The sequence below is a fragment of the Macadamia integrifolia genome, chromosome 4 (genome assembly GCF_013358625.1).
Source record: "Macadamia integrifolia cultivar HAES 741 chromosome 4, SCU_Mint_v3, whole genome shotgun sequence".
In the NCBI taxonomy this organism is placed as follows: domain Eukaryota; kingdom Viridiplantae; phylum Streptophyta; class Magnoliopsida; order Proteales; family Proteaceae; genus Macadamia; species Macadamia integrifolia.
Window position 1 is genome coordinate 33,736,577 of NC_056560.1, and position 26,519 is coordinate 33,763,095.

At 38.7% G+C, this 26,519-nt stretch overlaps 1 protein-coding gene and 1 long non-coding RNA gene across 2 annotated transcripts; both read right to left on the reverse strand.

The window, feature by feature from the left end:
* Positions 1-227: 227 nt before the first annotated feature.
* LOC122077044 (receptor-like protein kinase THESEUS 1) lies at positions 228-3,845 on the reverse strand. Its single transcript, XM_042642797.1, has one exon. It carries the CDS (start codon positions 3,079-3,081, stop codon positions 535-537), a length of 2,547 nt encoding a protein of 848 aa, XP_042498731.1. The 5' UTR covers positions 3,082-3,845; the 3' UTR covers positions 228-534.
* Positions 3,846-14,271: 10,426 nt separating this feature from the next.
* Positions 14,272-15,616, reverse strand: LOC122075107. The gene is made up of 2 exons (XR_006139186.1): positions 15,475-15,616; positions 14,272-14,767 (listed from the first exon to the last, which is right to left on the reverse strand). It is a non-coding gene; the product is annotated as an uncharacterized LOC122075107 (long non-coding RNA).
* Between the last annotated feature and the right edge of the window lie 10,903 nt (positions 15,617-26,519).

The following is a 26,519-nucleotide window of genomic DNA, read 5'->3' on the forward strand; positions in this document are numbered from 1 at the left end:
ATAATCTACAGTAACGGAATGGAGCGGATTTATATCTTCTCTGACATCCTATTTGCAGAGACACAGAGGGAGAACAGAGACGAGGAGGAGTGCGAGGGGCAGAGGGAGAGAGAGTTTGGGTCACGGGAAAGGAAGTGGAGTGTCTTACACATGCTGCCATCCTTTGTTTGTGGTGGGGGGGGGGGGGGGGGGAACTAAAAGAGCATACTTTGATAGTGCAAGGTCAATTTGGTAAGAATTGCTGCAGTGGCAGACTAAGCCGTTCCTTATTTCCCATTATCATTGTGAAATAAAATTTACAATCAAAATCTAGGAAATGGTTTAAGGCCACATTGGAAACTGAAACCAGGCTTAGTTAAAACCAAAACCAAAACAATGTAAACTTCCAAACGAGAGTAACTTTGGCAGAATTTCTACTCAACTCTTGGCTACTACAACTGAATTACATTACATTACAAACCAAAACAGGAGCACCAGTTCCATTTTTTTACCAGTCCCACGGCCAAGAACAAGATTGGAGCCTTCTCTCCATTCTCATCTTCCCCGAGGATTTACTAGTTGGGAAAAGACAGCACTGGTGGCAGTATCTTCCGGATCATCATTAGTGCCTGCGTTGACCCCATCAATCATACTTGCACTGTGATCAAAGGGATCAAGTGGTGTCATTGGAATACCAGGGATGTGGTTTGTGCTATTATCTTCTGGCTCTGTAAGTGCTAATGAAGTTTCCTCAAGCTGGAGAGCATACTCAAGATTCCACAATACATCTCCCATTGAAGGCCTGTCAACCCCATACTCTGCTAAACACTTCTCAGCCGTCTCGCCAAACTTCTTGAGAGATGCTGCATTGATCACCTTCCCTACCAAAGTGGGGTCTATGATGTGATCCAACATGCCTTTCTTCTGCTGGCTCATCGCCCACTCTGCTATGTTAACCTGTTCTCTTGGAAGCGCAGGGTCCAGAGCAGGTCTGCTGCAGAGGACTTCCATCAGAACCACCCCAAATGAGTACACATCTGACTTCTCCGTAAGCTGTTGTCTTCTGAAGTATTCGGGGTCAAGATATCCAAAACTACCCTTCACAGCAGTGCTCACATGGGTCTGATCCAGAGCAGGCCCTGTCTTTGAAAGGCCAAAGTCAGCAACTTTGGCTACAAAATTCTCATCCAATAGAATGTTGGTGGTCTTCACATCTCGGTGAATTATACTTTGAGCTGAACCAGTGTGGAGATAATGCAACCCCCTAGCAGCTCCAATGCAAATCTCAAGCCTTTGCTTCCATGAGAGAGATGGGAGTTCTGTCCCATATAGATGACTTCGCAGAGGTCCATTTGCCATGTACTCATAAACCAGTATCATTTCTGAACGTTCATCACAGTAGCCAATCAAAGAGACAAGGTGGCGATGGCGAAGCTTGGATAACATCTCGATTTCAGTCCGGAACTCAGCAAGACCTTGCTCAGATCTTGGGTTTCCCCTCTTGACAGCCACCTCGGTCCCATCTTCAAGTGTCCCTTTGTAGACTTTACCAAACCCACCCACCCCAAGAAGCAAGCTCTCATCAAACCTATTGGTTGCATCCATGATCTCTTGGAACATGAATAAACGACCAAGGTTTGACGAGGCTAATGATATGCAGCTTCCTGTTCCACTCTTCTGAGAGGTTGTGGAGACTTTGGTCATGGTTTGAGAGTTCCCGTACAGGGGTAATGGCAGCCAAGAAGGTCCTTGGTGAGTGGTCTTTGACCTATGGACTATCAAGCAGCAATAACAAAAAGCTATCAAACCCACAGTAGCCAAAGTTCCCAGAGCAGCTCCAACTATAATCCCTATCTTGCTGTTCTTTGAGGACTTGGGCAATAGTCCCTCAACAGAAATCAACCCATCCAAGCTTCTAGCATCATTGCTGATCTTCATTATCTCCAATCCATTCAAAATTGCACCAGTTATGTCTGCCATTGTGTCTGGGCCTACACTAACAGTTATAGTATCTGAGTCGATAGACGAGTTGGAGATGAAATCTTTGTAATAAGGTGTAGCCAAGTTTCCAGTTAGGGTTGATAGATCCAGGCTAGAAATGGCAGTGTCAGAGTTGATATAAGCATTGAACACAAGGTCGTACAAAGTCCTGCTCACAATGTCACAGAAGTGTAACCGGATGAAATACATGAAATTCGGATCCACAGGGAAAACCCAAGTCACATTGAAGTTCTGATTGGGAACATTAGGATCTCCCATGGATTCTGCAGTGGCATAAACCCAATTGGGGGCAATTTCAGATGTGACAGACATGGTATATCTTATCGTAGAAGGGTTAACCAACACATTCACAGCAGAGCTATTCACATGGAGGTACTTCATGTCATTCTCCCAAATTCTACCAAGGGTGTCATTCTGTGGAGTGAGCAAAGGACCCCCCATATTTAATCGGAAAACAGTCTCGAGGGAAAGATCAGAGAGACCATTAAAGGGGGATGAGGGGAATAGAACCAGTGCCTGGTCAGGAATCAACACATCAGGGACGGAAACAACTTCAATCCCATTGACAAATGTGGCCGAGTTGTTCATTGGTATGAAGGTTAGAGTCAAAGTATCGGAGGTCACATTGATTGAATACTCCTTAAAAAGATAGGAACTATTGTAGCTTTCGAAACTGAAGTTATTCAATAGAACAAAATCGTCTGTAATCACAGTTATCGTGGCAGATGCTAGGTTGTGGCCAGAATCAGGAAGAGGATAGAAATAGAGACGTACCCAGTGACGGCCCTCTTGCTGGATTTTAAATTTGTAGGAAGCTGTAGAAGCGAAAATTCGGGCGGACTGGTAGATTGGGGAAGGAACACTAGAACTGGAGGTAGCAGCCACGCTATTTCCCTGACCCTTCAATACGAAAGAAGATTGAACTGAATCTGGAGCAAAAGTCCGACCTTGGAAGGAGACATTTTGTGGAGAACCACAAGCAATTAAGTAGTTATCAGCAGGAGAAAATGCAGCAAAGGAGCCGTGGAGGTTAAACAAAACAAGAAGAACAGAAAGAATCAGAGGCAGCCATCTCATCGTTTCCATCTCCACCATTTCCATTAAATCAAATCTTTAAAGCCCTAAAAAGGAAACGAAACTGCTGGACTATATTCTCAAATATTCAGAAGTTGCATAGTGAGCTATCAAAGCACCAAAATCTCAGGTACCAAATCCAGAAAGCCCAAACTAAGCAAACCCAGGCATCCAAATAGCACGGATTCTCATAAGCCGATTTCTCCAAAAAACCAGTGGGATCACAGATTTTCAGAATCCTGGATCTCTCTGAATGAGTTCTACACCCAGAGAGCTCCAAGGAGACATTATAACAAAATCAGAGTTCAAAGGAGACAAGTCTCGGATTCTTTAGGGAACATTACCTATTGTGCGATTCTGGTTAGATCCGAAAGAAAACCCAGTTGGCATGATATGAAATGTCACTCATAGGACTGAGAGAGTCGTCCTTTGAAGCTTCACTGCAACTCGAACAGCCCTTTCCAGCCTGTAGCTTAAGGTGTAATTTACAGAGAAGCAGCGGACCCACCAGAGGGAAAAAATGAGAATGCAGAGCTTGCTCTGGACTTAAATCACCTCCATTTCTGCAGATATTCTTGGTTGCTTTTGATACTCAGTATCTTGAGAGTTGAAACAACTAAGAATTAAAAAGGGTGAAACGCCATGGAAGTTCAGCAACAGAGGAACTCTTTTATTTTTCGGTTTTATAATAATAAACGGATATCTGTTTAACAAGGAAGGGGTTTGCTCGTTCTGCTAGTCTGCTGGGACCGACCTCCCCCCGGACTCTCGGACACCACTTTAACGCGGTTTATTGAAACGCCGAACCAGAGAACCATAAAACCAGGGTCAGTGGGCAATGCGGCGCGTGGAGACGTACATCATTTTGCAAGTTGCGACCGTTGCAAACTTGCTCGTGGGTTATTCCATTGTCGGACGGCAATTTGACGGTGTTATCTCTTGCGGTGATTGCGTTTAAAGTTAAAGTGACATGTCACACCTAGGATTTAGGGCCGGTATGGGTATTGATTCGGAACGGATCGGATTCGATTGAAAGCAGTGAATCTTCACGTAAATGAACGGATCGGATCACAGCTGTACACGCTATTTGCTGCTTAGCTGGTGAGGCCTTGGGCCTGCCGTGCGGTCATGGACCTTGTGTCGTTGAACTTGTTTAGCTGCTTTGAATCATTGTGCGACGGGACATCTGCGTTGCTTTCTTCATGCTTGTGCTTGGTTAGTAGGTCGACAGCTGAGGCCCTTTTAGTGGAGTAGGTCGATTGGTCAACAGTAGATCTGGCTGTCAACTTCAGACCGGATAGCTGACTTGGTCGGGTTTAATTCGTTGGTCTGGGACTCTGGGCTGATCATTACCATTCACACTTGGGCTCGCTACCCGCTCGGTTTGCTCTTGATGATAACACTTCATAACACTCTACATATTTAGTAAAGATACTTTCTAGGTGTGATTTCTAATTTATTTTTCAAATCCAAGAGTTATGAATGAAAAATAATCATGTGGCATGATGATTAGAAAAGTTTCTTTTAAAGGTTTAAAATTTTCACTTCTTATCCTTTAATTCCCTTCCATCCAAAAGGCTTGTTCTGGGTGGGGGTGTTTAAGCTTTTTTATATAGAGAAGTGTGCTCTCTATAGCAGGTCCAATGGTTTTTTCGCACTTGAGTCTTTAGTATAAAAAAATGTTTTATTTGTTGGATTCAAAATTCAAACAAACAGTTAATTCTTTGACACTATAGAAACGTCTTAGATACCATAGAAGATTACAATTGTCTATTTAGCAAGTTGAATATGTATAAAATAACTTTTGCAAGTATGTTTGGTAGAATTTTGAATACACAAGGTAGCAGTAAATTTCTTATGCTAGTGTTCTCATCTATGTTTCTGTGATATCTAAGACATTTCTATGGTGTTTAAGAATTAATTCTTTGTTTGAATTTTGAATCCAACAAATAAAATATTTTTTTGTGTGCTAATTCAGGGGCCATTAGATCAGCCAAGAGTCTTGACCAAGACTCACTTCGGAGCCATATAAAGACCCACAAGGGGACCTATGAGGGGCCAGCAGGAGGCCCACTAAGACCCACTTATTTCAATACTATAATTACTGTTATTAATTTTTAAGAAGGTGAGAGAGGGGTAGGAGGGTTGAACCATCTACATTCCTTATATGGATTTAGAGTAGAGTCTGATTGCCTAACTACCTACCATTGAGCCACAAGTTCATTCCCAAACATATATTTTAGTTAAACAAACGAAAAATAAACTTGGGATACTCTCAAGATTGGGTAGGTCTTGTGTCAGAGTGTTACCATTATTATTATTATTATTATTCTTTTTTTAGAAGTCTGAATTGCATCAAAAGATACAATGTAAAAGCCATTTTTGTTAGAAAATATGAAAACAATCTTAGTAACTAAAAAAATAACAAAGGGGTATCGGTTTGTGTTAACCAATTTCCACTACCACCTTTTTTTTAAGCCATATCATGTACCTATGGTTTGAGGTATCGATATCGAATAAGTTGTTTTATAGGTCATTGAAGGAAGTATCAATAATTGATCCCTGGTTCCCAAATTACATCATGTGAAGATTGTGACTATTGAGGCAGCCAAGGGTATTGATGTATCAGATAAGCAGTTGATATCGAATCATGAATTATTCCATATCTGTGCAATAGTATAAACTAAGGGTAAGAATATTTAAAAAAAAAAATGATTTTAAAAGAATGTAAAACCATCCAATCAAAATTGATATGGACCAATTTGAATCATTACCGAATTGATTCTCTACTGACAGACACCATGCTCAATACCATAAGCCCAATACCATGAACTTAAGCCATCATTGCATGAACTACCAAATCCCAGCCATGAACGACAATAGGACACTATTTTTTTACTAGGGTAGTCGACACATTTATTTCAATCTAAAGATTCAATATTCCCTACCTAGTTTAGAACTAAATGCCTTGAAAGGAAGATCAAATTAAAGGGTACCAATTAAAGTTTTTTTTTTTGTCAAGTAAGGATTTGTCTTCATATAAGGTGTGCATACCAATGGTCATTACGTACCATTGTGTCTGTGGCAAAGGTCTCTCGTGGACAGAAAACTTAATCTCAAAAATAAAATATCAATGGATATTTGATAATGCCAATATATAATCAACCATAATCGACTATTCAATAGTACCAGCAACATATAACAGCGTTTTGGTCAAGGAAAAGGAAAATCGCCGTCATTAACCAATTTTATTTAATAAAAGCAGGAATTGAGGCACATGGCCACGGGCCCACAAGCACCAACTCCACGGGTGTATTTATTCTGACAGGCAGGAGAGAGTAACTTCCTTATCAAAGCTTCTAACGAAATATTAATAAGAAAAATCGTTTTTATACAAATTGTTTCCCGCCTTTTTTATAATCCTTGTCGTTTTGGGTTTTTGGTTTTTTAACCTTTTCTTCAATTTATTTGAATGGTCAATCAAGCATTGGGACTTGAGCTGGTGTTGAGTGTTGTGAATATGAACCAGCTGTGACGACGACTTGCTAAAGAAGCCTTGAGACGTATGGGTTTCGAAACACACAGTCCTCCGTCTTACGCGCTTCCCGTGATTAGAGCCGTGCGGCGTGCCAATCAATTTTTGTTGTCCGAAAGAAGAAAATACTAGATAGAAAGTCAGGGTGGTTCTGGCCCTACTGGGTAATTGGAACGGTTTTTTTCCCCGTTCCGATCTGAAGGGAGTTAATTGATGTGGGATCAATTTTGTTGATCCTAGACTTCGTTTATTAATGAGAGGATATTTTTTTATATATATATTTTTTTTTTGGAAAAAGGACAAATATACTAACACAGTACTTAAGAATTAGATATGCTAACGAATAGTAATCGTTCGATGAAAGAAAAAATATCTCATCCATTTGTAATTTTTGTCTTACAAAACTTGCTCAATACCGTCGCTCCACGGTCTTCCTTCCCGTTTTTCTCAGCAGCTCTGGCTTAGCCTCCCTTCCAAAAAATTTTTAGATCCCCCGCCGCCTCCCTCTCTCTCTCTCTCTCTCTCTCTGGCCTGGTCGCCTCCTCTATCCCTCTGCTATCCCATTCTTCTCTCCTCCATCTTCGGTGATATTCGGTATCAAAGCAAGCCACCACAGCCAGACTTCTCACCCCTAATCTCTCTCCGCCTCAACGCCCTTACTGCCCCCTTCATTCTTTTTCTTTTAAAGAAAATGAAATTTTCCATTATTTTAGTCTCATAAGATTACCCGTTCTTGGCAGCTTTAGGGATCATTTGATTCCCTTCCATTTGTTCTATGCAAAGGCTTTCTCGGATTGCCAATGGATTTTTGAAACAAGAAGGGATAAATATAAAATAAAACTCCAAACCCTAGACAGAACTTGATGATGTAGAAAAAACACGAGTAATTTACGACAGAATGCTGCACAAACAGTGATGCCAAAGTAAAATGGTAAATCTTCCAACAAAAAAGAAAAAAGAAAAATATTGCAGTGCGGTAAAGCGAGCCTAGTTCTCATCTTCCAGCTCCTACAGATTGATTTGTTCAACAAGATTAACATTATATGATTTCCATTTTCTATAGGAGCATCTCACTGTCACTGGCTAGGTTTAGATTCCGACAAACTCCAACTCTAGATCTAAAAGTTGAATCATGAGAATTTTTTTTTCTTTGGCTGAAGTGCCTCATAGGTCAATTGCAGAGCCGGCCGGAAGAGGGGAGAGAGAAAGAGGGGAGAGAAAAGGTGTAGCATTGTTGGATTGAAGATTTGATATCTTCTCCCGATCCAACGGTTCTATTTAAGATAATCAAATCCTACGGTTAAAATTCTGGTAGCACATTAGATTCTAGGGTAACCTGCTAGCGTACCTATCCCTCTCCCTTTTTTTTGAAGAATAATGAGACGATGGAATTCCGGTTCCTTATGGTTCTAGGCACTCAAAATCTCATATATTGGTCAAGTGTTTTTTGTTTGAGTGCTGGCCCCTGTCCCTAGGCATAGGGGCATGATAGTCATTGTCTTGTTATGACAAGTGCTCACCACTAATAGCATGCCACATGGACATAGTCAAACGAGGTGAGGTCAAGCCCAACAGGCCTCAATTCGAGGCAAGTCAATTGGTATGAGTATGGCCATATAGCTACATTCCTGATCGATGCCCAATATCAAGGTCGGATATAGCTCGACCTGTTGTTTTATGGTTGTCCTTGTTGGCAACCCGGCCACGTGGCGATGATTATATGGCCAGTTTGGGTGACGTGGATGAAAATGATGACATAACAGTGTCTAGTATCACCGATGAGATAACAGAACTCCTTGGTATGCATAGAATGATTTGATACATCCTTAGTATATGGTGCGGGTTTCTGGGTCAAAACTGGTAAAATTGACTTATTTACGATCGGAGGTATTTTCGGTAGTGAAAATGATATTTTTAGAAGCTCGTTTCTTCATAAAAATATAGATTGTAATTTATCTAGTCCAGTGCATCTGATTTTGTCGCATTCCGATACCGTATGAAGAAGTTACGACATTTGTTGTAGTCGAGGGCAGTTTCGACATTAAAGATGAATTTTTTAAAGGGAGTGTTCTCCATGTAACAATAAGACAAAAATCCAATCTTTCCAACGGTTCTGATTTCATCGCTTTCCGATTCCTTATGAGAAAGATACGTCATTGGAAAGGTCTAGGGGCATTTTGGTCTTTTTATATGGATGAGTTAGATGATTGAGTCTTCTGGAAATTCGTAGAGCGTTCAGTTAAGGTTCCAACGCACTTCATTTCATCTCGATCGGATATCGTATGAAAAAGTTATAAGTGTTTCCGTAAAGCCGGTTTGAAAATCCAAACCGAAAATCCATCAGTTGCTCTCGGTGTTGGGTGGATTTTTCGGAATTTATTTTTGAAATTTGAAGGGCTTTATGTAATTTCAAGATTTTGAATTTCTGAGTTGCAGGGGGTCTTTAAGCACTGAAATATATGGAGGCAGGGGCTTAATTGTAATAAAGAGGAATAAAAGGAAGTGAAATGGATGGTCCAGATTCGACCACGTAGGCTTGATGCCCATCCAAAGGTTGCCGAGATTTTGCACTGACATGGACGAGATAAATGCTTGAGTGTAGGATTTGATTGGTTAGGTGCATAATCCTTGATGCACTAGCTCTACACCTTATCAAGGTATGTTGTGGTGTTTCGCACGTGTATAGAAGGTATAAAAAAAGATTCCGATCTTAAAGATCTCATGAGATCTGATTAAAGCCATCATGGAGGATTCGGATCCAACGGTCGATAAGCCTTTTACTTTTGTGAGTGGGAAACAAGCTCCTTTAAAATCCAAAAAAGTAACCAATCAAAGATCAACAACAAAAAGTGCTAACTGATCGCTGACTTCATCATGACGTCATCAGTTGACTATCTTATTCAAATCTTGTGGTTAAGATTTACTATCCGTTATTTTAATCAGACGGTCTAGATTAAGAGATTCTCCTTGATGAGATCTACGGCCAGATTTGTGCCTTTTTTGCGCGTGCCGCCGGTGTAGCCTACGCCACTCCTACGAAGATTCCATTTCAGGCTATCTCATTGCTCTAACTTGATGGTTATATCTCCCTCATTTTAACTCGGATTTGGGTGAACCAAGTTGCAGCTTCTTCATTTTTTTCAAGCCCTACATCATGGAAGCAAAAAAAATGAGTTTTGAGTGAAGGAAGGCTACGATTTTGGCAAGAGAATCTTTTCCCTCTTTGTTGGTCCTTGAATGAACTTGAATACTTGATGATAAATGTTCTTAGGCCATTAAAGGAGGTAAAAGAGGTGGTTGAAGTATGTTAATGATACATTAACTCAAAGCCAAGGAGGAAGAAAAGAAAGCAAGGATGTATTTACTTTGAAGAATAAGAAGCCAAGGAGAGAGAAGGTGTGAGCACCAAACTTGTCAGTATAAGTTTTCAATCATCCTAGGCAATCGGTTGTGAGATTCTCTAACCTTTGAATTTACATTATATGCATGTATGTATGTTAGAGTTAGTTGTGGATGAATGTATACATTAGGGGTGTCAATTGGTCGGTCCGGCTCGGTTTCGGTCCGGGTTGAGTCAGTTTCGGTGTGGGAAAGCTAAAATCGAAACCCAACCAATAAGGAAATTTCGATTTCGGTTTGGGTTTGATTTCGGTGCGGTTTGGTTTCGATTTGTCTTCAGTTTCTTAAATCGATTTATAACTGGGTTGGTTTTGATTTTTGGTCTAGTTTGGATTCGACTTTCCATAGAAATGTATACAAAACTAGGAAATTTTTGATTTTTTAATGAATTTTGGAGTGTTTCGGTTTCTTACCAGTTTGATTTCAGTTTCGGTCCAGGTTTTGAGCCGGTTTCGATTTGGTTTCGGGTTCATCCGATTTTCGGTGGATTCGGTTTGGTTTTGGGGTTGCAATACTCCAAATCGAACCAAACCAATAAGGCTTCGATTCGGTTCGATCCGTATTGTTATCGGTTTGGTCCTGCCGATTTTACCGGTTCGGTTTAGGAATTGACACCCCTAGTATATATGCTAGGTTAGTTGTGGATGAACTATAAGTATGCTAGCTAATTGTGGATATATATGCTAGGCAAAGCTTGACTGTAGGGCATTGATATAAGCCCAATTTAATTGTATTCTTTATTGAGTGCTTAGTGGGTGCTAAGCATTGAGAGTGGGTGCTACACATTGTATCGGCACTACGAGTGCCATCTCAGCTTCGGCTAGAGAAAATTGGGTGTGGGTGTTTCTGACTATGGGTGCAGTCAAAAGTAGTGTATTGAGTAGGTACGAAGCCTTTATAGACACTACTCCGAAGATGTAGGCAATTTGTCGAACCTCGTAAAAACCCTGTATTGTGGGTGCTTGTTGTTTACATTTTATATTGAAGTGCGTGGAATGTGGAATGGATGTGCACACTTAGAATTGCCTATGAGAGGCTGAGTGTGCATGCGACTGTGTGCAAACAGGGACAGGTATATCAGGTTTTTCTTGGCCAGACATCAAACAGGTTTTTGGGGATCGAAATTGGACTCAGTGACTGTCGGGTTACAACAATTGGTATCAGAGCCGATACTCAGTGACAGTTTGATCAACAGCTGAGTGATCCAAAGACAGTGGCAGTGACAGTATGGCAAGTGAAGGCTATTCAAGATATGCACCAAAGTTTGATGGATCTGATTTTATCTTGTGGAAGAGGAGAATACAGTCATACCTAGATTCACTAAGTTATGATGTTCAACAAGATTAACATTATATGATTTCCATTTTCCATAGAAGCGTCTCACCGTCATCGGCTAGGTTTAGATTCCGACAAACTCCAACTCTAGATCTAAAAAGTTGAATCATGAGAATTTTTTTTTCTTTGGCTGAAGTGCCTCATAGGTCAATTGCACAGCCGCCCGGAAGAGGGGAGAGAGAAAGTGGGGAGAGAGAAATGGTGTAGCATTGGTGGATTGAAGATTTGATATCTTCTCCCGATCCAACGGTTCTATTTAAGATAATCAAATCCTACGGTAAAAATCCTGGTAGCACATTAGATTCTAGGGTAACCTGCTAGTGTACCTATCCCTCTCCCTTTTTTTTTAAGAATAATGAGACGATGGAATTCCAGTTCCTTAAGGTTCTAGGCACTCAAAATCTCATCTATTGGTCAAGTGTTTTTTGTTTGAGTGCTGGCCCTTATCCCTAGGCATAGGGGCATGATAATCATTGTCTTGTTATGACAAGTGCTCACCACTAATAGCACGCCACATGGACATAGTCAAACGAAGTGAGGTCAAGCCCAACAGGCCTCAATTCGAGGCAAGTCAATTGGTTTGAGTATGGCCATATAGCTACATTTCTGATCGATGCCCAATATCAAGGTCGGATATAGCTCGACCAACCCACATTCATGGTTGGACTAGTTCCCAATCGACTAACTACATCTGCGTACGATGGGTGGCATGCATGAATAGCCAAGCCATATCCGAATGATTAGGGGTCCAGGTAGGACAAAATCTGAACTACAGTCGAGCAGTTGAACTATAACCACATCCATAAGTCTAGCAATGGCTCTCTATCGAATGCTCGACTGAGTTAGGTCAGCAACCGAGCTATCGAATCAATGTCACTTAGCACTTGATGTCTACGGGGCCCCTCGACAGGACGTGTCTTCTAAGAGGAGACACATTTCTAGTCTGATACATAACTTCTAAGCAAGGATTGGATCCTTCCAATTAGGAAAGGATATGCATAAGGACTCCAGGTCCTCCTAGAAGGAAGGAGATCTCCCAGTGCACGCGAGATACAAGGAGCTCCCATAATTGGGATGTCTACCAGATTCACTCTATTAATATAACCCTTGCCATGATCGAACTCCTATCAGGACTAGGAGACCAACCAAAACGGGACTCTTTGTTGCCTTCTTTCCTCGTGTATTTATAGGTAAACCCCCTCTGAGGGAATGACACCTTTCCATTCTTACTGGAATTTCATTTTACAGAGAGATCTAACTTAAGCATCTAAGAGTCTTTGTCGGATCAATCCGACACTCACTCTCTTGTGTTTGTTCTTCCATGAAAAGTAGCCCAATACGACTTCTTGCCACAACAACGTGTGCACAATAGCCACTTTTGGATAGAAACCTTTGTCCCTTATTAGTTTTTCTTTGTAATTTTAATATAATTCTTATGGAAAAGTGTTTTCTAAACCTATAGGGTAAAACAGAATCTCCCACACACCCAAACACTAGACTGTTTGATTAAAGAGAAAAAATCTCATTCGTTGAACCTTTCAGCCACTGCATCTCTTTGTGAGTCCAGTGAATCTTCATTTACGTGAAGTGAGACTGTAGCTTAACTTAAGCTATTTTGTGGACATGTATAAGGAGAAAAATCGTATACTTCTCATTCTTATGATTTCGAATTTTAATCAATCCTACCCATAGTTGTCACGGAACTAAAGCAAACCAAGGCGTTGGAGGGTTGTCTAAGGGCTTAGGCGAGAAGGTCCCACCTTAAGGTGAACAAGGTAACCAAGTGTTATTTTTATTTTCTCTACATTCTAATATTATCTAGTAAGCTGCATATACTTACTATCATAAAAAATCAATATTAACCTACATCAAGTCATTAAAAATCAATCTTTAGCCACATCAAATGATAAAAAAATCAATATTAAGTCACATTAAATCATAAAAAATCAACATTTAGATAAATTCTTTTGTTCTATAATAAGTTTGATTGGTCAAATAATTTTATTTTTACATGAGACTTTTTGTATTACTTATAACATAAACTAACTTTTTAACAAGCCTAAGATTACTTAAATCTGAGTTGGAATGACAAAATAATGCTCTGATCAAATTTATTTTAAAGTGCACGAATGTTGTTAAAATCTCTTAAATGAAAATAATTCTATAGATATGAAAACAAAAAATTATTTTGCCGAACTTTTGGTTTTTATAAATTTTGTAACATAATAGGATTTATAAAATTTTCATGATTGAAAGAAATCTCAGCATTTAAAATTTGAAGATTGCCTTTATAACCAAAATCCAGTTTTTGTTCTTGGACTGGGGGTTGACCTTTTATGCTTTTGAAATTTGATTTTTAAACTATATTTATTGGATTCGAATAGGGGTTCTTTACTTATTTATGAATAAAATCTTAAGTAATGAAATAACAAATATAAAAAAACTTAAGGCGATATATAGTGCAATAAAGTGACTGTCGCTTAGGCCCCAGGCAAACTGCCTGGATGCCAAGTCGTCGCCTTGGCAACTATGATTCCACCAATTCCTATATTTTCGGTATGTTTTCTTCCTTTTTTTTTTTTATAGAAAATTGTTTCGTTATTTCGTTCTCCTTTTTCTTTTTTCGGTCCTTCATCTCCTCCTTTTTCTATTCCTTCCCATAATCCACGACAAACTATTAAAAATAAAATACTAATAAAAACCATTCAACTTTCATTGAAAGTAGTGAAGAGTACTAAACACCCCGGTGTGAGAGACCCAAGGTGTGCCTAGTGGGAGTCGAACTTTGGACGTCGGAGTTTATGGCTCGTGCCAAGAGCAACTACGCTACCCCATTGGGTTAGAGCCATCGTTTAAATTTCAATAAAATTGAAGCAACGATGGTGAAATATCAATCACCACCCTCTCGACAATCTACCATTATGACAAAATATTGAAAAATAAAATACTTGGGAGCAATTGTTTACATTATAGAATTGAAGCAACAATGGTAGAACATCAAACACTACCCTCTTGACAATCTACCACTATAATGATCGGGTTGCAGGGAGTGGAGTGGGGGGAAAAGTGTTCATTGGAAGAAGAGAAATTTACATCCCCCTCTCTTCGCGTTTGCCTTTAATATATCCTCCCCCTTGAGTTTTATTTATTATATTTAAATCCACGAAAACTAACACTTTGAGGGTCAGTCCATTAAGTGGATCTATTTTTCATTTAATACCGATTTTTCCCTTATTGAGTTCAACTTACCAATGACTGTCTTCTCCGGTGACTGCTTCTTCTCAACTCTCAGGCGGCCTATCTCCAAACCAGCGAAGGTTCTTGCAAAACCAGAGATACCAATTCCCTCGGTTGGATTTTGGCCCATTGTTAAGTTGAATCCCTGTAGGAGACTAAGGAAGAGACTAAGGAAGAGGTTCTGGAACTTTTTCAGATCTGAAATCCCTAAACAAATTGAAGGAACTTTAGTATTTTGTTCCATTTAGTTTTCATTTTGATTTGGAACTCAAGAATCAGAAGCAGGATAGGAAAATTGAGAAACTAAGCGATTCTGCTTCACTTGCATTTGCATCTCTTTATGTTCTTGAAAAAAAAAAGAAGGAAGAAACCCAACAAAAATTCTGATTCAGAAAAACTAGAGCAGATCGATATTCAAGAAGATTAAAATCCAAGAATCATGATGTAAGAAAGAACCCTATGATATCTAGCTTACATTTTTGAAACTAAGCGATTCTGCTTCACTTGCACTTGCATCTCTTATGTTCTTGAAAAAAAAAGGGAAGAAACCCAATAAAAATTCTGATTTAGAAACACTAGAGCAGATCGATATTCAAGAAGATTAAAATCCAAGAATCAAGATGTAAGAAAGAACCCTATGATATCTAGCTTACATTTTTTAAAGGATTTTTTCAGGTATTTCAGGTTCAGTTGTGGAGTCCGAACTAGTTGCAGAGTGATTTTCTCTCTTGATAGTGAACTTCTAAGCTAGAAAAATTAGGTGGCTTCCTTCATTTGCAGAGAATATTGAAATGTTTGATTCCCCAATTAGGTATCTATACTAATCTACTGATGGGTGTGTATTCTGCTGATCTGAAGAAATTTGGTGGTGCCCTAAATTCTCAGAAATTGGTATAGATCCCTAGAAAACTGACCTTCACCGGAGACTTCATTTCACTTCACCGGAAAATGCATTCCCTTCATTCATGGGAAAATGCAGATTTCCCTTCATTCGCCAGAAAATGCAGATTTCCCTTCACTTCGCTGGACAAGGTAAGTTCCTTCTCTTGACTTTCGGCTGAGCAGGATTTTAAGGGTTTTAAATTAAGAAGGGATATAATAGAAATTTAAAAGTAGGTTGATATGATTAGGGTAATTTTATTTTTTCAAATTCAAAATTAACATTAGGCTCATGGTGTTAGGTTTTATGGGTTTAAATGTAATAAATGAAACTCAATGACAAAAGATCTAATAAAGGAAAATGCAAGGGAAGATGAATATAGATATCCCTTAGAAGAATGATTGAAAAAAGAGAAAGTTACAATGATCTTTCTGAAGATTCTGACAATATCATGACACCATCATCCGAAAAAAGTATTACATATTAGTACACTCTATTATTGGTTAAAGGTTAAGTGATGAACTATTTAGTTTGCTATTTTTAAAATGGCCAAATTACCCTTATCAGTTGTGAACTTACAAATCTACCCTTATCCCCATTACTTCCCCTAATTTGTGAAACGTCTTATGTTCTCTTCATCGAAGAATGATGGATCTGCAACTTGGTTCGACGAATGACTAGCAACTCGATTCATGGTGGAACCTACAACTTAATTCGAAGAAACGACCTACGCTGAAGTGCTCATAGTTACCCCCAACTCAATACGATGAACTCATAAACCCCCTTCAAGTTACGATTCTGCTGTGTTCAATCTCACTTTCTCCTTCAAGTTACGATTCTGCTGTGTTCAATCTCACTTTCTCCTCTGAGATTCAAAGTAGCCGCTGCCCAGATCATCGTTGCCCAGGTCCCCGTTAAACCGTTTAGCAATTCACGGTACAGGTAAGGCAAGTATAATGGGAAAAAAAAATTAGAACTATGATGAATACAATGGAGAGGGATTGAAAAAGGGTTCAATGGAGGTGGAAGTAAGAGGGAAAAGAGAGGTTGCATGTAGAAGTAATGGAGAGAATGGAGTTGTAATATCAAATTCGTTGTAACTAGAGTGAGAGACCGAAAGAGGGTTCAGTGGAGGTGGAGGAAAAATGGGAAAGAGAAGGTGCAGTGGAGATGGAAAGAAAGGAGTAGCGATACGAATGCATTTAATGGCTAAAAATCCATTACACACCGCTAGTCCCATTAATTACTTTGGCGGATCAATTTGTTAGTCTTTCTCCTACTCAAGGTTTGAATAATCGGAATCAGTGCCGCCCATTCGGATTTGATTTCAATCCGAATCGGAAATGGATCCGTAGGTTAACGTTGACGTGAATGGATTCGTAGCAGAGTGAAATCCCAACCCTACCTCTCAGCTCAGCTGATCAGGAAGCTGAAGTGGATGAAAATGGAAGGTACGTTTCTTTCTCATTCAAGCTCGAAAAAACCAAACCAAGAAAAGGCTAATAATAAAAGTGAAACCCTAGTATGGAAAGAGAGAAAATAAAAACGAGAAAGAGAAAAAAAGGGTGCAGGAGTGCCAAATAATAGCTTAAAATTCGCTGTTGCACAGGTCGTTCAAGTTGCCACCGTTCAGGTCGCCAGCGAAGGAGAAGATCAAATCTTCATTCTAGGTGGCGGACAATTTGCAGGTCTTCAAACTACGGAAAGTGAGGTATGAAAGTGTTACACAGATATTGGTAAGGTTAAAATGGTATTTTCATGTTTTAAGTTGTTGTGATTTAATGCTGTTATTCTGAAAATGGCACGGTTACAATTTTCTAGGATGGGGTGTCATGATCAAGGATTAAAGTATCGGTACGTATCGGAGGGTATCGTATCGTATCAGAGATACGCTAAGATACGCTAAAGATACACACATAAATGGATAGGAAACACTTTTTTATACACTTTTGTATAAAAAAAATTATATATGACATGTATTATGCATAAACAGTAAATTGAGAGTATCGCACTAAGAATCCAAGGTTTGTAATTGTCCCACAAATGTAAAATCCTTGTTCCCAAACTTGATTTCCACTTTAGTCAGAGAGAAAAATTGTTGGCAGCAACTTTGGAACAAAAACACCTCAAAAAATTGTGTTTTTCTAAAAAATTACCCATTTTGGCCATTTTATGATCGTATCGGTACGTATCGGTGTGTATCGATCGATACATACCGATACACACCGATACGTATCAATACATACCGATACGTACCGATACATACAGAAACGTACATTTCACTTCAATTTTGAATTTTTCATAGAGTATCGATACGTATCAGTGAGTATCGGTGCATATCGGTGGTGTATCGGTGCGTATCAGTGTGTATCGTAAGATACATATCGATACAAAAGGGTTTTAAAAATTTCATGTATCGTATCGATAAGTATCGTATCGATAAGAATCAATATAGATACGTATTAATCGATACGATACGATACATATCGATACTTTAAACCATGGTCATGATATTGTTAGAATAACCAGGGGAGGTCACTTTAATTTCCTCTTGATCAGAGAAAGAATATAGAATAATTAAATATTAAATAATCTCAGTAAAATCTTCCTTTACTGGCTCATGTTTTTTAATTTATGTTTTTAACCCAACCCCAGACATGCCATTCAACTGGGCTCTGATATGTTAGTACTTTGTATGCCCCGTCTCATCTGAACCAAAGAGTTGATTTTTGGCCTTTGTTGAGTGACCAACTAAGTGAGTTCAACCTTCCTCTTGTAATGATTGAAATCACCTCATCGGACCAAAAATTTGGGGACAAACCATTTAAACCTATAGGATCGGTCACCTTGTTGGAAAATCTATTCTCCCGCTATAACCTCCAAAGTATTAGGCCCCATGATAACCCGTTTACTTGGTCTAATAAGCAAAAAGTGTGTCTTGATAGAGTGTATGCCAATCTGGACTAGATCACTCCGTGCTCAAATCCATCGGTCTCTAAATTGGCCTCAATTGGTTCCGACCACAACCCAATTGTTTTTTCAACTGCAGGAAAAAAAAAAAACTCTTTCATTACCAACATGCGTGGATGGCTCATCCGGAATTTTTTTCTTTTTGTTATGAAAAAAGGAAAGCTTTAGGAAGTGATTCTCTCACATGGAAGCTTGTGTCTTTAAGCAAGATCTTGTCAAAATGGAACTGGGATACGTTTGGTCATATTTATAATATGGTATTTTATTGTTTATCCTAGTTTCTCCAAATGGAAAATATGTATCCTGATTCTCTCCAAATAGAAAATATGGTATTTGTACATCACGGATGGTGACAGAACCACTAAATTTTACCATTCTGTAACTTAGGTAAATTTACATAAAAGGAAGATTGAATATATTGCCAATGATGGTGGGGAAAAATTAACTACCCCTGGGGACATTGCGGCTGAGTTTGCATCATTCCTATCCCAACTTTTCACCACATCTAACTCACTGGACCCATTAGTTATTGAATGCCTATTTTCCCCCGTGGATACAAATCACTTATCCCTCATCACTGCACCTCCCAAACTATTAGAAATCATAAATATCGTCTTTTCCATCGGACCGTTTAAAGTTTGTGGACCTGATGGATTTCAGGCTATTTTTTTCCAGAAGTGTTGGGATTTTTTAGGGGATGATATTTTTAAAATTGTGGTAGATTTTTTCCACTCTTCCTCACTACCACCCTCAACCAATCACACCCTCATCTTCTTGATTGCAAAAATGATACGGGCCAATCGGTGGGAGATTTTAGGCTCATTAGTCTTTGTAATGTTACTTACAAGATCATTACCAAATTGTTAGCTACAAGACTAAAGCCTATCTTAAACCAGATCATTTCCCCGTACCAAGCCGCATTCGTTCCCTGAAGATAAATCACAAATAAAATCATCATTGCTCAGGAAATATCCCATTTCCTAAAAAGGAAAAAAGGTAAGTCAGGTTTCATGGCAATCAAACTAGATATGGCAAAAGCATATGATAAGGTTGAGTGGGAGTTTCTCCTTACCATTTTTTATTTTTTGGGATTTGGAGACAAATGGTGTGAAATGATCAGAAATATCATTAGCACTACATTTTCCATTAAATCAAATGGCACAGGATTCAATCACTTTACTGCTTCTAGAGGAATCCGTCAAGGATGCCCCCTAAGTCCTTTTCTTTTCATTATGGTGATGGAAGCTCTCTCTAGTTTAATGTCTATATAGGAATCAAGGTCGCCATGTATGCTCTTGAAATCACCCATTTATTTTTTGTAGATGATAGTTTCATTTTTTGTAGAGCTAATAAAGATGACTTGAGCACTATCAAATGTATCCTGGAATTATTCTCAAATCTTTCTAGGTTAACAACAAACTTTGAAAAAAGTGCTAGCCTTCAGCTCCAACATTGATGCTTCCACAAAAACACAATTGTGTGAAGTGATTGAGATAAAAGAAATTGACATTAACTCTACCTATTTGGGTACTAATCTCTTCCATCAGAGAGCGAAAACTCCCTCCTTTTCCAAACTCTTAGAAAGAGTTAGAGGGAAACTCAGCCTTTGGAAATCTAAGGTGCTATTCTTTGCTGGGAGAGAGGTGTTATTACAATCTACTTTGGCTTTAATGCCCTCTTACCCGATTAACTGGTTTGCACTCCCTAAGATCATGTGCAAGAAACTTGATTCCATTTACCTACATTTATGGAATGGAGATCAAAGTAACAAGAGAAAATGCCATTTGATCGGATGGAATACAATCTGCCAACCCAAGATAAGAGGTCTTGGAATTAGATATTCAGAAATCCACAATTTGGCCCTTCTCCTTAAACTAGGATGGAGATTAATAAAAAATGAAAACTTCCTTTGGACCAAGATTCTCAAAGCCAAGTACTTCCATAATAGTTCCATTTTTTTACCACAAAACAGTGAGAGCTCGTGGTTCTTTTTGTTGGAACAACATTTGTAAAATCATTCATTGGTTGAAAAAGATGATAATCAAAAGAATTCGTAATGGAGGAGAAACTGCCTTTTGGGATGACCCTTGGATCTAGAAGGACAACATGTCACTTGATCTGGCATATTTCAAAGTGAGGGACCCTCCTATTGAAACAATTAGTGATACCCTGACCAATAGGCAATGGAATACGGCTTTATTAAACTCAATACTACCACTCCACTTTGTGGAGATCATTGCAAAGATTTCATGCTTGCGAGAGAGGGACTAATTGTGGTGTTCTCTATCGAAAGAGGGGACCTTCAAAACAGGTTTAGCTGCAAGATTCCTAAAGCCAGTTCCTTTTCCATTTTCAATTAACAACCCCATAGATGTAGGTGTACTAGCTCATGTGCTAAATGGTGGAAATTTTTTTGGAAGATCAAAATCCACCCCAAATTTAAAATTTTCCTTTGGAGAACCATTAATAACGGGTTACCCACTAGGGACATTTTATCCAAATGGGTGGATGTGGATATCACTTGTGGCAGTTGTAATAACAATCAGGAAACTGTCTACCATGTGCTTTTTGAGTGCGAATTTGCCAAGTGGGTTTAGGCCGCAGGACCCTTGGGTTTCAAACCAGATAAGATTCTGGTATCAGATGTTAGGAAATTGGTAATGTTCTATTTCAACTTGGGCTTTTTACCCAAAAAGGATCAATCATGGTTCATTTCAATCTTTATGATCACAAGCTATTTTATTTGGAGGCACAGGAATCTACTCACCTTTGGTGAACAAAAACCAAGTGCACTCCAAACGGTCAAACAGATTGAATTCTGGATCGCCGTTGGAATGACCGGGATGGAACCTAAACCACTTTCCAATCGGATGCAAACAATGGTGATTTTGGAACCAGACACCATCATAGACACAAGCAGAATTATCATCACAAGTGTCAAGGACAAAGGAGGGACTAAATCTGTATTGGCTCTAAGTATTGTTTCATTTGGAAAATGCATACTTATGGAGTCTGATTTTTGTATGACAGGAAAGGATGGTGAGGCGGAGACTTTAGGATTGATACAAGGGCTAACTAAGGCACGAGCAAGACAAATGGAGATAGACCAGGTGTGGAGTGATGCGAAGGAGATTGGATGGCGCTGCAAAACGATCATGATTTTATGGTTAATTCATGGCCTAGAACTATGCTAGGAGTATGTCTAGAGCTAGAGAACTACTCCACTTACCCAAACTTTTGTATAATAATAATCCTAAGCATATGGAGGACCTTAAGAACTCTAGCCAAAGAAGTACTGTCTACAAAACAGTATCAACTGAAAGTATTATGTAATAGCTCTAGGACTATCTAATCTACCTTTTATTTGTTTGAATAAAAAAATAAAAAATAAAAAAAATTGAATATTAATAATAAACGTGAGGAGTTATTATTATTATTTTTTTTTACAAAAAACAAGAAGAAAAATTACGAATGAAAAGAAGTACTACGTCGATTGCCTGTGCTATAGAGGCTATTTGACTGTATCATCAAGGTATTCGGCTCATCTCCAATTCCTGTCCAATTTCATCTAGGATTGCGACATGTGTCCTCCACACGATCCAATGGAAGGTGTGATGTAGAAATTTAAAATCTCAATACCGTTGTACCATAAGTGGTTTTAGACAATACCATGATTTTTTTTTTTTTAGAACTTGCACCCAATACTAGTCTTACCCTAAACCATCTTCTTCAGCTTCTCACTCTTAGAACTGAAAGTGAAAAAAAAAAAAAAAAAAATGGAAAACAAAACCAGAGCTTCAGCTAGCCGTCAGCCTCTCGAGTTTCTAATAGAGTGGCAGCTCGTTACCCTCGCGAAGAACATTTCTTCTTCTGCTCTGGTAGAAACTCGAGAGGCCGACGGCTAGCTGAAGCTCCAGCTTCATTGACAGCTAGCATTTTTATTTTTTTGATAGGTAGGGTGGGAAGTAGGTAACAACCATGAAGCTCAAACTTGAGACCTCCTAGTGAGCATGGGTTTTTTGCACACCACAACTCACCAACTGCACTAGTCAGTTGTTGTTACCTAACATTCTTTTTAATCCAACAGTTGTGAGGATCAGCCCATCTTTCTTCTTCAAAATCATACACACTACTCGACCATGGGAGAGAAAACCCATACCCGACTCATTGTTCTCCTTCCCAATTATCAATCTTCTCTCCTTCCCTCTTTCCCTCTTTCCCTCTTTCCCTCTTTCCCTCTTTCCCTCTTTCCCTCCCATTTTAGAAACCCCAAAGAGAACGATTTTGAAATCGCAGAGAAAGTTGTAGGGTGTGAATATTTCTTTTGGCTTCCTTTTTATAGGTTAATAACATGGACACCCAAACCTGAGGATCGGACTTGTTTATAGAGCGGGGTTGTGCTACAAGATCTATAGCATAACTCCACAACTTGACATGTGGATAATTTTAATACAGGGATCTAAATTGCTGAGAGTATAAAGAGTGAGATAGACATGCGATACATCTAATTATCAAACCAAAAGGGCATTAATCTCACCCAATCAATCTATAGTATGAATACTGCTAAACATGGATGGGAAGAAACCTAGTCACAAAGCTCTCTGTCCTCTTTTTGCTACTTGATTCTTGGTGGGTTGCATCCCCCAACATCAAAAATTTTATAGTCTTGTAATTAGATCCATCAGAGACAATTCCATGGTCCAATTTGGGAATTTAAGACCCATAAAGAGTGGGTATTAGTTATGATCCCTTAATTCAGTTATGTGGTTCAATATCCTAGCTCATGAGGTGGATTTCCAACAAATCCCTAACCCAAATTCTTGCTCAATTAGGACTTTAATTTAGATGATCAACCAGAGCTTGAGTAGGTAAAGTTCAATTACATATCTTTAAGTAAATATAGGGAGAGAGAGATACATCCACTCACCACTTTGTGTAGGATGTGAGTGTGTATACCCCTCCCCCAGCCCAATTCTTCTTTATCTTCCTTTCCTTTCTTCTTCTCCTTTATCTTCTTCTCATTCCCTCTTCAATTTGTAAATAAAATAAATGAGCTCATTTAACATCTTATATAATAAGACATCTTACTAACGTCTGTTTGGTAAAAAAATTTAATTTCTCATTTATAGGGTTAATTCTCCAATTGGCACATGTGGGCCACTTCTAAGTGAGTTGATGCATTAATCTACTCTATCACAAGTTTACAGACCATTGGAGTTGATTTGGAGTACATGCCTGCGAAGACTCGTACCCCATAGGTAATTGACCGATTATGTCAAAATAGCCCCACCGGTGGATGCTCACCGATTGGTGATGACACACTGGTGGCTATCAATCGGTGTAATAAAATCTAGACACTTCAGCTGGAATTTTCTCATGGTATTGACACTGCTGATCATGGGTTCTTGTATGGCTCTGTATGCAATGTCTAAGAGCATTTCACTACTTAGGTTCGGGTGAATTCCCTCAATGACAGAAGGCTTACCTAGATTTCCTTGGTGGCTTGAACTCTTTCTAGCTCTTTTGATACGAGTAGCACTTGCATGTGGGATCATATCTTCATTCTCAGCAGAAAACTGTTGCTATCCAATAGTCACAGGTACTGTTAACCTTCTGTGGCTCATCTGGTCAACAACACAAAGTAAGTCAGGGCTTGGATATAACAATTTACCTTCTATTGAGTTTTTCTCTTTCTCTTATGTAATATGGATGACAATGCTTGTATCCATGCTATTTCTAAATGAGATTTATGCTACCCTCATTTCTATTGTGGAAGAACTCCTACTTGTAGGCTATCCTTTGTTTTTTTGGCAGAAACCTAGAGGATATCCTCATGATTGTATTTACCTTTATGCCCAATAAGGCTCTATATATAAGTAAATCTCCCCACTTTGTAGGTTTTATTTATTTTTTAACCTGAATATTATCTGGGACTTGGGGAAGCCCCTAAAATTTTATTAAATAAGAGAAACAAAATAATTAATGAAGAAATAAAAGGGGAACCCTTGAGCTACAAATCACTCTGACACTTGCAAAACCCCAAAGAAAAACCTCTAACAAAGGAAATATTACATTCTAAATATTGGTAATCCCACTTTATCCTCCCAAATGATGTAACTAATATTAGATGGGAGAAAATTATCATGATGAAAAATGAATTTATAGTGGATTCAGATGCAAAGTTAGCTAATCAATCCGCTGTGCAATTGTTTTTCTAAAATGAAAAGGAGATATGAGCTCTTAGGGAATCCCAGAGGTTAATTACTTCCTGCAACCAATACCAGTAGCTCCACAAGGTACATGATCTTTGGGAGCTAAGTCTCACAATCATGGAGGAGTTAGAATTAATATAAAAGTCAGAGAAGCCTCCTGCTTTATACAGCTCAGGCCAAAGACCGAGGGAAGTTTAGGATAGATGGGGAGACCCAACAGCTATATTAGTCAGGGCGGGGATTAGCTTGATTCTTCACCTTCTTATCCCCCATAAAAAAATCGACCCTTTCCCAATTCCTTACATAATTCCAAGCCATTTTTAAGGGCTTTCATCTCCACCACTGAATTTGGACGCACCCCAAAAAGATTGAGAAAATCTGTCAGAACATTCCTATTTTTGTTTCTAATAATGCCTCCCCCACCACTAATACCTAGATTCTCATTCCTTACACCATCCACATTCAGTTTAACAGAATAAAAGGGAGTCCACCAGTAAATAGGAATTTGACCTTTAACCTTACTAATTGGTGAGTTTAACTTAAACACCTGCAAGATAAGATTATCTCTCAAAGAAAGGGGTTTAAAAAAATTAGTAGGGTAAATGATTTCACAAATCCAATCTTTGATTCTCTCAATTATGGTAGTTGTAGCACGGGAGCCTTCATTATGTCTTCTGTTATTTCTTTTCCGTCATAACTCCCAAACAATAAATGATGGTAATAGACCAGTGATGTATTCACAAATATCTTTGACATTGGCAAGGGATTGCCAATAAAGAATTCTATTACTAAGATCCTGAGTTCAAATAACATCAATGTCCATTGTTCTTCCAAAGAAATCCCAAACCTTAAAAGCAGTCGTACCCACCAATAAAGCGTGAGTTGTTGTTTCCCTCTAATGATCTTTGCAACAAAAGGATTTGGAAGCCAATGGAATACCAATACTCATCAAAACGTCATATGTTGGAATTTTCTCATCAAAGATTTGCCAAACAAAGAAACTCACTTTGGGAGGGATTGATTTATTCCATATCCATTTAGAGAAAGGAACTAGAGGGTAGTGTGGTCGGATTTCATTCTATGTCGACTTAGTTGAGAAAAAGCCATTGCTCTCGCAGTCCAAACCAATCTATCGAATTTGTTTGATAAGATAATGTTAGAGTTGAGAATACTATCACGAACCTCTGGAAAATCAATAACATTTAATGCATCTTGGTCCCAAACACCATCATCATTAAGCACATCTTTTACCTGAGTTTCAAGATTCACATTTGCAATCCCATCAATATAGTTGATTAGGGAGCCACTACCTGACCAGTTATCAAGCAAAAAATTCACCTCGCTATAACCAATTAGCCATTTAGATTTTGATAAAATAAACTCTTTGAGATCCAAAGCCCTTCACCAAGTTTTAAAACCCACTACTTTACTTCTACTAAAACAATATGGTTACTCTTTAAAAATTAGCATTGAATAAGGCACTCCAAATAGATATTTCTAAAATAATACAACATAAATCTTTCAATCGCATAGATATACTGAAATCCTTTAATAAATGAATTCCAAGCCCTCCCTCATCTAAAGGTCTATAAATCTTGTGCCACTACACCTAGTGATGATGCTTTCCAAATTCAGAAGAGCCCCATAAAAAATCTATACAAATATTGTATTAGCTTTGTATAACCGATTTTGGGATATCCAAACTCATAAGGATGTGAACTGGCATGGAGGAAAGCACATGCTTGAGAAGAACTAGCCTACTGTCTTAGGATAACAATTTTTTTTTCCAGACTACCACCCTATGTCTAATTTTAGCAAGAATATCATCAAAAAAATAACCTTTTAGTTTACCTATGTGGAGAGGCACTCCCAAGTATATTATAGGCAGAGATTTCTT